This window comes from Mustela nigripes, chromosome 4 (assembly GCF_022355385.1).
Source record: "Mustela nigripes isolate SB6536 chromosome 4, MUSNIG.SB6536, whole genome shotgun sequence".
In the NCBI taxonomy this organism is placed as follows: Eukaryota; Metazoa; Chordata; class Mammalia; order Carnivora; family Mustelidae; genus Mustela; species Mustela nigripes.
This window is the reverse complement of record NC_081560.1, coordinates 76,038,049-76,050,491: the sequence shown is the minus strand read 5'-3', so window position 1 is coordinate 76,050,491 and position 12,443 is coordinate 76,038,049. Positions and strand designations below refer to the sequence as shown.

Below are 12,443 nucleotides of genomic sequence, written 5' to 3'. Positions count from 1 at the left end.
ATAAATAAACAAACATAGCATCCTCTAATTCCGCCTGTGTCTCATTACAGACTTCGGGCATCAGGGTGCCGAGGGTTAAGAAGAAGCTCTTGCTCTGCTAGACACCAATGTTCTATGTTCCTTTTCCCCAAAGTCGTTTATATATATATATTTTTTATTTTTTATAAACATATATTTTTATCCCCAGGGGTACAGGTCTGTGAATCAAAGTCGTTTATATTCATTTTCATTCACTGCTTGGGCTGAAGGGACGCAGTCTAGCGAGGGAAGGAGCGTCAACACGTACTGCATTCTTTGCCCCTCACGGGGTCAGGCAGGCCCGAGCAGTCGGCTGCGGAGTTCGGGATGGCCACTCTCCACCTGGAGCCGCTGCTGTCACACTCCGTGTATTCAAAGTGGTAGTCGTTCTGCAAACAACCACAGAAACAAGCTGTTATTCGAGCCGGTTTTCACGGGACAACTGTGCTTTTCCATCAGCCCCAGCCTGTGTGCAAGCCCAAACTGTCCTCTGCTTGGCTCTCCTTCTTACCCTCTTCCATTCATACCAAGCAGGGCTTCATGCTTTGTTTTGTTTTCCCAACAACTATCAGGCCAGACAGTGAGTTGGCACTGAGGATAGCATGAGGGGATGGTCAACGCGCCCAGGCTGTGACCAGTGACCTTTGGTCTCACCTCTCCGAAAAGGCTACACTTCCCTCTTCCTCTTGCAGACATTTTAAACTCCAAATAATTGATAGATAGGATTCTAAGTGCAAAATAATCCTCGGAAACTGAATGCCATCACTGTCCCCAGTTTTTCAAAGAAAGAACTATTCTCACTGACCTAATTCTCACTCTGTTTAAAAGTTACAGCAGGTATAATAATTAATCACCCAAATGCTAGTAAAGGACGAGCCCTTTTTTAAGCACCTTTCCCAAGCTCCAGACACATCCACCACAGCAGGCTGCCATCAATCACTGACTATAAAAGAGACATTTATTACAGATGCCAAATTAAGACCAACCCACTTATCTCTAGCCTCTGGATGCTTTGAAATTTTCACAGTGACCTCCCCTGATCTGAGCACATTACGTGTGTGAGATGCTTGGACCGAGGGTGAACAGGGACACACCACCACTGCAGCATTTTAAGAATGAAAGAAATTCTAAATCTTCCTCCAAATATTTTCAATCCAGTATCTTATTTATTCAGTTTAATATCCTAGAATGCTGCCGTCTGGATTCATCCACTCTATTTTACCTCCCTTACTGGATCAGTGACCAAAGGGAACAGAAATATCAAGTCATAGCAACATCAGGAAATCAGGCACCTAAGGTGAGAGGCTATGTATTTGTGCATGTGTGTGTGCACGTGTGCGCGTGAGTCTTTGCACATGCATACACATGGAAACATTAGCAGTTAGGAAATGAGCTCTGAAATCAGAAAGGTCTGCATTTGAATTCACACCCCCCATTACACCAAATACAATTTATGTGATACTGGGCAAGCCACTTAACCTCTCAAAGCATCAATTTTCATTAGGAAAATGAAAATAATAATATTTCTGGGGCAACTGGGTGGGTGACTCAGTTGTTAAGCGCCTGCCTTCAGCTCAGGTCATGATCCCAGGGTCCTGGGATCGAGCTCCATGTGTGGCTCCCTGTTCTGCAGAAGCCTGCTTCTCCCTCTTCCACTCCCCCTGCTTGTGTTCCCTCTGTCACTGTCTCTCTCTGTGTGTCAAATAAATAAGTAAAATAAAAAAAAAAAAAAAGATTATTTTCTTCCTTGTATGGTTGTTGTGGAAAGTAAATAATAATACATGTAAAATGTTAGACACGTTAAGCTACACTGCGTTAGCACTTGACAAATGGTTAAATTATTATCCTTAAGGATGACACAGAGAAAGGAGTTAATGGTGATGTGGTAAGGCACAAATCATTTGAGTCTCTGTTTCTTCTGCTTCAATTTCTGCATGTACTTAAGATAAAATGAGAAGGGGTCTTAAGTTAGAGAAGGTGGAATTACCAGGCTAGAAGCAAAGGTGTTATGCTGCATTTAGGCACTCCCCCAGAAATAAAATTTAGTAGACCCTCCAGGCAATCATCTATGAATATTATTCTTTCCATTCAAATTTTTAACCAAGTTTGACAACAGGGAATCTGAGATTAAGTTGACAGGATCCTGGATTTCACATATGTCTTACTGTCCATCCAGGGCAAATCTACATACCTAAAATAAATAAATAAATAAAATAAAAGCAGTCAAATAGGAAAGATTTTCTAGAGGGATAGATGTAAGGAGGGAGAAAGGAAAGTAATAAAAGTTCACTACATTTAACTACACACAAAGGTTAAGCACAAAAGTCGTCCCAAAGTAAAAGGTAAACAACAGAACAAACTGGTGAAGAAACAAAAATACAGCAAAGATAAGTAACTTAACAAACACTGGGTTTCTAAAAACCAGCCCAGAAGAGAACAAAACCTCCCAATTATGATGACAATTGTTACAATCTAACTACACGGAGGCTAGATAATGCTTCAAATAACTCTCACATATAAGTATAATATGCATACATACATATATATCTTGACAAACACATGTTTTTATAAAACATTAACATATGTAATGATTTGTGTCTGTATCAACAGATATCATTTTTATACATGAACATTAACATTTCATTCTTAACTATGTGATAATTATTAATAAGTACCACGACCTAAGTGCTATGGGGAAGATTGAAAATAATTAAAACACATAGTCCTTGTTCTCAATAAGCTTCTGATTTTGTTGTAGTGGACAGAACATACACATACACACATATCCTGTCATTCTATAAAAGAGCATATACATGCAGGGCTCTGAAGTGGAACAGAACATCACAGGTCAGTGTTCAAGTAAAAACTCCATCTGGTGAAAATTACCAGATCCCTTAACTCCCCCAATAAGTACAATGTTGTAGCACTTCTCAATGAACTCATCACGGCCAATTTTTTCCTAAGCCTTCCAACAGATACCTATTTCCTGGCACTCAAATGGCTTGCCTATTAGGGGCTGTGTTTTCTGGAAAAATAAGGTAGAATGTGCATGATGTGACCTCATTATATACTGATCACAGGGTCAGACCAAATATCTGTGAGCTGAAACTACCGGAAAAGGCTTTGAGGAGAAATCCCAGAAAGATAACAGGGTTTGTAAGTCTTCAAGGGCCGCTGATCCTTTCTAATAAATTAGCCAGTATGACAGGGTGTGACAAACAGCGAGATGAGGCCCAAAGGTAATACACTGGAAGGTATGCAGTGAAATATAGCAGCCTAAAGACAGACGCCTGATGGACTGAACTAATAAAAGAACAAACGAAGTTGCCTGACCTTCTGGACTCTGAGGGTTGTTCATGGCAATGACCCACCCATGAGAAATTCAGCTCCCACGTGCTCCCCACCTAGCCTCAATAGTCAATTAAGAGGTGACCACAGTTAATTATCAAGACCCACTAGATGAGCACAAACTGTAGTACAGAACCAAAAATAAAGATTTTTTTAAATATTTTATCTATTTATTTGACAGAGAGGGAGGGACAGTGAGAGAGGGAACACAAGCAGGGGCAGTAGGAGAGGGAGAAGCAGGCTTCCCCCTCAGCAGGGAGCTCGACACGGCACGGGGCTCGATCCCACGCCCCAGAGATCATGACCTGAGCTGAAGGCAGACGCTTAATGACTGAACCACCCAGGTGCCCCCAGAATAAAAAATACAGAGTCAGTAAGAGGCCTCGGGCCTCAAAGAAGAGAGGGTACTGATACCTAAGAGAACACACACAGAGGAATGGAACCAAAGGAAGCACATGAGATCCATTTCCTTCAGACAGGGATCCTCTCTGCATGTTTTTATGTAAAGCATTGAGAAGAGCAGAGCCCTGTGTTGGATGACAATAGCTCCGGACCTGAAGTGCTCAGCAAAGAGCTTGATGCTGTATTTGAGAAATCAAGACAGCGAGAAGGAAAGTGAGCATGAGACGGTAGTCCCCGGCACAAATACTTCAACGCCGCTCTCCGCGAGGGCGCATCCTCGCCCGACTTCTGTGGGAAGGTCGAAAGGGTGAGAATACTTCATGCAGACACACATCCACCTTATAATAAAAACTTCCTTCGCCAACATTATCGAGTACGTGTGCACAGTAGCAGTGTGCAGTAATATTTATATTCAGATTTTTCTCTTATAAAAGGAACATGAAGTTACCATGGGAACCTCAGGCTAAGTAAAGTAATAGGTATCTAATCTATTTATGACACATCCTCGTCTCTGCATTTGCAGACACTACTGCTTTTTAGAAATTATTTTAAAAGAGCTCATGTTTTAAATCTGAGTTCAAAGTCTGTTTTGGTCAAGAAGGAATTTCATGTATTCACTGTGTAAACCAATATAGATGGGTTGGTTTCCGCCCATGTGCCAACTGCAGACATGTGGATGCTGGGGATACTGCAATGAACCAAGCAGCCAAGTCCCTGCACTCATGGGGCTTACATTTTTGTATCAATGAAAGTGCCCAGGGCTTCTGGGAAAAATCCAGCTTAGACCATTTTTCTTCTATGGTGTCTCTGTGCAAGCTTGTAAAGGGATAGGCAATAAACCAGCAACAACAGACCTAGGCCCCAATCTCACCTCTGCCACTGTGAAACTGTGAGAGGGAAATGGAATGGACCCCATGAGAGAAAAAGTTGTTTTTCTTTCTTTGTGCCTTTTTTGTTTCCTATCCTCGCTAGGATCTGCACCACCACCCCACTCTGCACAGGCCTTGTAATGCAAATAGCATATGTTCTCCTTTTAAGGGACAGGACTTAATGATTTTTCTAGAATAGATAACATCTAAGGACCAGGTAAGAATGACCTAATGAAGCTATCACATACTTATTCCAGACTGTTGGCACTAGATAGCTCCACACCAAGGCCCTGGTTCATGGAATAACATTTGGCTCTTGTCTTTGTTCTAACTGGTTCCTGGATGCCCAAGAGGACAGGTGCACCAGACCACAGTCCTCAAAAAAGAAACCTCCAGACCTCAAACAAAAAAAAACTCAAGCTCTTTTCCTTTCTGGGTCTCCCAGACTCTCTGTCTGTATCTGGTCTCTCTCTTCCATAAATCTGCTTCACCTCCTGTGGCCTCATGTCTGACTTCCATCCTTCATGAAGTCAAAGACTCCCTTGGCTGGTCCAGCAGAACACCCTGTAGGTCCTTGGACCTGGCCTACCTGCACCCAAATATAAGACCCTGAACAACTCAACCAATACCCTGCACCCAAATTCCTCTTCATCTTTAAAAGAAAAATCTATATTTGTACAATTATAGTCTGTATCTCATATTTTCACTGTTCTTAATAAAGGGAAACCAACTATCTCTGTCACTCTCCTGTATTGTGAGGGCAAGTTTCAAAAAAAGAAATTCTAAACCAAGTCTATCAATGAAGAAATGAAGGAAACTTCAATTTCCTCCAGAAATCTATAGCTAGACAACCTATAATAATATCAATATTAGAAATATTAATTTTAAAATTCTCATAGAAAGTACTGAGAAAAATGTGTTATAAAGTCTTTAAACACATGGAATCACTATATTATCACATAACCACATTTAAACTTGCTAAATTAAATATAAATTCTCTTTGCAGCCACAAACCCACAAAAGAGTAATTTCTCAAGGGATCTAGGAGTGAAAACAGTAATACTTTAAGATGACAAAAATAAAGATATTAGAAGTGAAAATGACAACAGATGCAGGTTCAACAATTTTTTGGAAGATGAAAAGCACAAGATGAGCTTTACTGACTTGTCAAAGTAAGAAAATCTGAAAGCTAAGGGCTACATAGGCAGATGATAACAAGAAGAAGGAAGATTTGAGATGTAGCACCTCTCAGAGATGAAAACACCAAATCTCTCAGAAAGCAGAAAGATCTATAAACAGCAAGACTGGTTGAAAATCTGATAAAGAATGTAGACCCCTCCTTCCCAATTCCCTTCCACATCATGATGAGAGACAAGGATTATTTCCTCTACAAAAACATAATTAGGGAGATTCAGGGACATGAGTACAGCAGGAAGGAAAGGCCTTACAGACAACAGGGGACCATGTGAACAGCTTCCTACTGAATGAAGAGACCCACTTCAAGGACACTTCCCCATCAACACTGAAACCCGAGCCCAGGCAACTCCAACATCACTGTCCTTTCCCACTTGGACCCCCACCCCCAAGACTAGCACAGCCACCTTCCTGTGCCCAAAGGAGCCCTCGGGGGATGTGACACCTCACATGGGGATGGTTAACCCTATCATTTTAGCTGATTTTCACATCTGCTCACATTAGAATTGAGACTAGCTGGAATCTCAATTTTGTCCTTTGTCTACAAATACGATCATTATTTGCTATTAACAGTAAGTCTAACAACATTTGCGGAACCTTAAAAGCTTTCCAAAACAATTTTCAGAACATTTTCTTACTTGAATTGCGCCACACAATAGCCCTACAGAGGGAGCAAGGGTCTTATGTTGGTCATCAAGGCCACTGTCCTTTTTCATTGGCCATCTCCTGCTGCCTGGATGGTGACCACCAGCAGCCTAAGTGACACCTGTCTTCCACTCCTGTTCTTCCAGGACATTCCCCAGCTAGTTCTAAAGACATCATCCCTGCTCAAAACCCTGCAATGATTTCTAGTTGGCTAAAGAAAAAGTCTATAATTCTAGCAGAGTAGAAAAGGTCTTTCATGATTCATTCTCTATCTATTTGCCACATTTCGTTTCTCACCGTTTCCTGGATGAAATATTGAAAGGGGATCAAATATGCCATCCTCTTCCTTGCCTCCAGGCTCTCTAGCACATACATGACTTTTTCTTTGCCTGGACGTCTCTCTCTGCCGGTACCTGGTAATAGCCTCAGGGCACACGTAGTTAACAAAGCACGGTGTAGCAGGTTCTCTTCCAGGCTCACCCCTCACATTTGCAGGACCACCTTTTCACCCCACACCTTAAATAGCCTCCACATATACAACTGACAATCCCAGCTGCATATCCATGGTCTGTCATCTCTCCTTCCCCAATCACAGTCTACAATCAGGTGCACCGAGGAAAAGCCCAGGAAGGCCCTGAAGGCAATCCTGGGCCTTTAAAGCATGGAGTTCCAAAGTCCTGCCATCCAGAGCATAGGATAAAAGGATGGGGGGAGTGGAGAACATGACATCAGGTGGGCACGGCTGACAAGGCAAAAGAAAGAACACAATGGGGCGAGGACCAGAATTAGGCCCTCTACAGCAGAGACCAAGGTAGGAGCCAAACTTGCCTGGTCTGAAGGTGTTACCAGTCCCCATTATATAACAACAAGAAACAAGAAAGAGAGCTGCCACTTCGTAAGACAGAATTTCCTAGGAAGGAGGGAGAATCTGTCTACCTTTTGAAGTTTTTTTTTTTCCTTTATTTTTTTTTTTTCTCCTAACCCAAATTAAAACTCTACAATGGTAAGCAGAAGTTCAATTTTCCAAAAGGGGGAAAAGCTAAATCCTTGGAAATCCACCTGTTATGTCTGATTACATATGGCTACAAGCTTATCTGCCTGAAATAGAAACTACAAATTTTTGGATATGAATCAGGCTGAAACTGAAAAGGCACCCTTACTTCTGCCAAATTTGAGCAACTACTTACTATTTAATAAGCATTAAGAGAAACTTACTATTTAAAATGCACCAAGAGGAGAAAGCATTGGAAGTTTCAGAAATGTATTAAACATACCCTGTGACACATCGATCCCACTTCCATTTCCAGGCACGTAACCCAAAGAAGCCACAATAGGTTTGCGATTTAGGATTATTTAAAATACTAAGAATTTGGGCTCCTGGGTGGCTCAGTCATTAAGCAACTGCCTTCAGCTTGCTGGAGTCACTATCCCAGGGTCTTGGGTTCAAGCCCCGCTCCATGGGGAGCCTGCTTCTCCCTCTCCCACTCTCCCTGTCTCCCTTTCTGTCAAATAATTAAAATCTTTGTAAAAAAAAAAACTAAGAACTTGAAAATAATCTAAATGTGCAACCATAAGAAATTAGTTAATAAATTGTATACTCACGACAGGACTGCGTAGAGTCCTGAAGTGATAATGCCAGGGTCATCCTTAATCAAAAAATACTTCTGACATTTAAGTGTAATATCAAGGTTAAGAAACACTATGCCTGAACCCTTTTAAAGCATATGAGGGTATAATCACTACATGGAAAAATGACTCGGGTATGTATCCCAAAAAACTGACAACCGTGAACCAAATGCTGACCATAGTGATCTCTATTTTCTCTTTCGTGATTCTGTATTTTCCAATTTTTCTAAAGTTACAATGAATTGCTTTCTCTAAGCTCGGGTAGGCGCTTTGCTAAGACATAGAAAATGTTCATATTTCTCCTGACTTTAAGATAAGGCACCTACTCCATTATCACTCATGAGTTTCTCTAATAAGTGCCATTCACCAACCGAGCAAGGCCTTCAGGGCAAAGGTCTCAAGACTTGGGTCACATAAATTCTGTACCAGGGAGCACAGAAGAAAAGACCCAGAGCGTAAGTGCTGCAGAAGCAAGCAGACAGAAGGAGGATTCTGCTCAAAGGAGGGAAAAGAAAAATGTGAATAGCCAAACGGGAGAAAAGAGGACAAGGAGGTGGAGGAGTTCTGAAAATGCACTTTGCTGACTTCATCGTTTGGCTCAGGAAAAGGCAAACTTCGCATGTGAATCCAGCTCAGCCGCTGGCAGAGTTCAGCCAGAAAAGATTTATAAAAATACATTTTAAATTCGAAAGCTAATGGTCGTCAATGCTGCCACCTGAAATTTAGCTTTACCTCCGAAGGGTGTCTGGAGAAACAGCACAGGTGATAAGTGGCTCGGAACAGTTTGACATCCAGTCATGGTTTTGCTTGCAAATTTTGTGAGCTCAGTAAAAATAAGCTAGTTAAGTTCTTCTGCACTCAACGGATGGTGTAAGAATCTCTCAAATCAACAGAATTTTTAAAAAACCCTAATAAATCCTAGTAACACCTACTCTCGTAACGACACTCCTACTTTTCTTTTTAATTAGAAAAATTAAGAATTGCTCTGTCTAGCTAGCATCCTTCTCCCATTTCTTCAGGTTACAGCATGCCCCTTGCTGTCTCTACGTGGGGTGGGTGTGGGGGGCTATTCTAAGATTCCATGCAGTTCTGACTGGACAGCCCGTCTCAGAACACCTTCACATGAACATGTTATCTAGTCAGTATCAGTAAAGACTCACTGGTGTCGGCCAAGATGGAGAAAGCCCACTATAGCTTCTCTTTCCCCAACCTGCCCAAAAAAACAAAAATCAAGACAGAACAGAAAAGAGCAGGTGGGCTGGGGAAGAGAATCACAACTTGATGAATAACTAGCACACAGGGAATTCTTTTGCTGGCTTCTCTTCTGGCTTTATCTCCTGGCTTCGAGCTCGGGGTATGCCAAATCAGGGATCTGGCTGGTAGGTGTGGACTGCAAAGACTCCGGGAGAATCCTATCTTTCTGGCCACAAGACCAAGCAAAGTGAACTAACTCTGTGAGCTGGATACTGAGGGAGCGGGGAGGTAGGGATCCCGTGCTGCTTCTTGTGTCCTCTGTTTTCTCTTGCAGCACTGCCCTGAGGCCAGTCCCGGGTGCTGAGCAGCACCGATGTCACAGTGAGGCAGGCAGCTATTACCTCCAGAAAACCCTTCTCTCTGGCTAGAAGAACTGAACAGGGGCTCCTGCAGTGTAAAGTTCCGGAAAGAATCCTCCTTCTTCTTCCTCTCCCTTCCTCCTTCTCTTCCCACTCTGCAGAATTACAGAAAAGCATGGAGGCTAAAACCATGCAGTAATCCGTCCCTCCAGCCAGAGGCAATACAAAAAGGGAGCCCCCGAGAAAACACCCCAGAGGAATAGGGAAGGGGTCTTTCTGCCACATACCAAAGGTGAACTGTGATCTGAACTGCACCAGCCAACTGCCTGCTAACACAGACAAAAACCTTTACAAGGGATTGTAAAAGGACCCAGAGTCTCACAGTGGAATTTTTTTTTTAAATTGAGGTACATTGGACAAATAACATTAGATTGGTTTCAGGTGCCCAACACAGTGATTTGTTTATATTTGTCAATATTTGTTTATAGTGCAAAACGATCACAATTAATGTCCATCTCTACACATATGTACAGATTTTTTCCTTGTGATAAAAACTTTCAAGATTTATTCTCTTTGCAACTCTCAAATATGCAATACAGCATTATTAACTATAGTCACCATTCTGTACGTTATATCCTCGGGACTTGTTTATAACTGGAAGTTGTACCTTTTGACCCCTTTATCCCTTTGCCCCCCCCCCCCCCCAACACACTCCAACTCTGGCAATTGCCCATCTGTTCTCTGTATCTATGAGCTCTGCAACATAATATTTTAAATATCCAGAATATAATCCAAAACTGTTTGATATACAGAGAACCAGGAACAATCTGACCAATACGTAAGAGAAAAGAAACTAATATGTGATAACTTTCAAAATGCACAGATATCAAAATCATGAAAGAATTTAAAGCAGCTCTTATAACCATCACCCATGAGGTTAAGGTGTTCAAGAGCTTGAGGTCCCCATGGCTGTTCCCTCTTTCAACCAACTTGTAGAGCTACCCCCCAATACATCTAATAAACACCCTGTTTTAAAGCTGAAACTGATCGGGGCTGTGTTGCTGTCACCTTCAACCAAGGGTGCTGACAGATACTTGAGATACAGTGTAGCTCCATGGAGCCCACTCATTTCATGACTGTCTCAAACCCCAGATCAGGGAGCTGACGGCAGTGGTTGGGGACAGCTGCGACCCATCATGGATTAGCACGTACCAGTGACAGCGCCCAATTCCTTCCACAAGTCTCGGTGCTGTCCATCACTTTCTAAGGTTGAGTTTTTACAGATAAGGAAACTGGCAAAGATTTAAGTAACCTCCCAATGTCATACAGTTCATCTGTAGCAAAGCCAGGATTAGAACCTAATCTAATCCTAAATCTTCCTAACTCCAAAGTATGTCATCGTGACCGTGAGAGTTTCCTTGTTGAATCCTGAGAGCCAATGATAAATCTTAAAACCTTATAAGCAGAAATCAGTATAAAAACTGCACTCTCACTACCTCCCTCTGCACATCACAGAAAGGAGAATTTAGCCAGCAATAATTCCCTTTGCCCAATCCCTCTTCACACTTCCCCGTGCTCAGTATCCTCCCAATACCCTATGTTCTGGGGAATCCATGACCTCAAAGTAAATGTAAAAATAATTCTTCAAAAGTTACTTGCTCCAAGATATTCTTAATTTCTACCACAAGGCTTCTAATTATTCAACTTTATCTATTTTTCTCTTATGATGGTTTTAAAATATTATTTAATGTTTTGTTTTCTAATTACAAAGCAATAGATGTTCAGTGTGACAACTTTAGAAAATATGGAAACACACAAAGGCAATAAATATCTGCTATAATCTCATCAGCCAGAAATAACTGCTGTTAAGATAAACATGCTGTCTAAGCATGTTTATCTTAAAAACCGTTATCATTTTTATTACTTATTTTGGATTTTGTAGGTAATAAATACTGACTCTGGAAAAATTAGAAAGTACAGATAAGGATGGCTTTTCTTTCTACAGGTTTCTCTTGATTCATAATTTTTAAAAGCAACATACGACAGTCACTTCCAACAAGAAAATTAAATATCTGTCTTTCCAAAATATAATACATGTCTCTGCACACAGGAATAAATTAGGACAAAAAATATAAGGTACACTGCATAGAAACTGTAAAGTCTAATTTATTTGTATTCCCCAATACTTACGAGCATCTGTGGAAAAATAATATTTCCCCAATGCTTTCTCACAGCCTTGCCTATGATACAGCTCAGCAATGTCAACCAGACAGATGAACTGAACCATAGTCTGAGATGACCCTGATTCTAGTCCCACCACCTCCATTTTCCTAGCTTTGTGCCTTAGGAAAACCACCTAACACCTTTGAACCTTGATTTTCTTTGAAGATCTTATTTATCTATTTGAGAGAGAAAGAGAAGCACGAGTTGGGAGAGGGAGAGGAAGAAACAGACACTGTGCTGAGGAGGGAGACTGATTTGGGGCTCGACCCCAGAATCTGGGATCCTGACCTGACCTGAAGACAGACGCAAACTGCTTAACCAACAGAATCACCCTGGGGCAGCACCCCAGCCTTGATTTTCTTATCTGGAATAAAGTTGCAATGGTTTCTCTCCTTATCTTGTAGGACTATTAGAATAAATAAATTAGCTGATCACTATATAACCATGAGATGATCATTCATACAGAAGACAAAGTATTATCTAGGTTTCTGTGCCAAAAAACCTCTTCCTTAATTATCATATTCCAGGCCATACATTATACGAGGCATAGAAAAGAAGAAATGTA

General features: G+C 41.5%; 1 protein-coding gene across 1 annotated transcript in view; it reads right to left on the bottom strand.

Moving 5' to 3' along the window:
• Positions 1-12,443, bottom strand: part of ELAPOR2 (endosome-lysosome associated apoptosis and autophagy regulator family member 2) — a 169,545-nt gene that overhangs the window by 89,926 nt on the left and 67,176 nt on the right. The window contains exon 2 of the mRNA XM_059396939.1: positions 287-407. Within this exon, the coding sequence (XP_059252922.1) occupies positions 287-407 (121 nt within the window). The remainder of the gene's footprint in view (positions 1-286; positions 408-12,443) is intronic.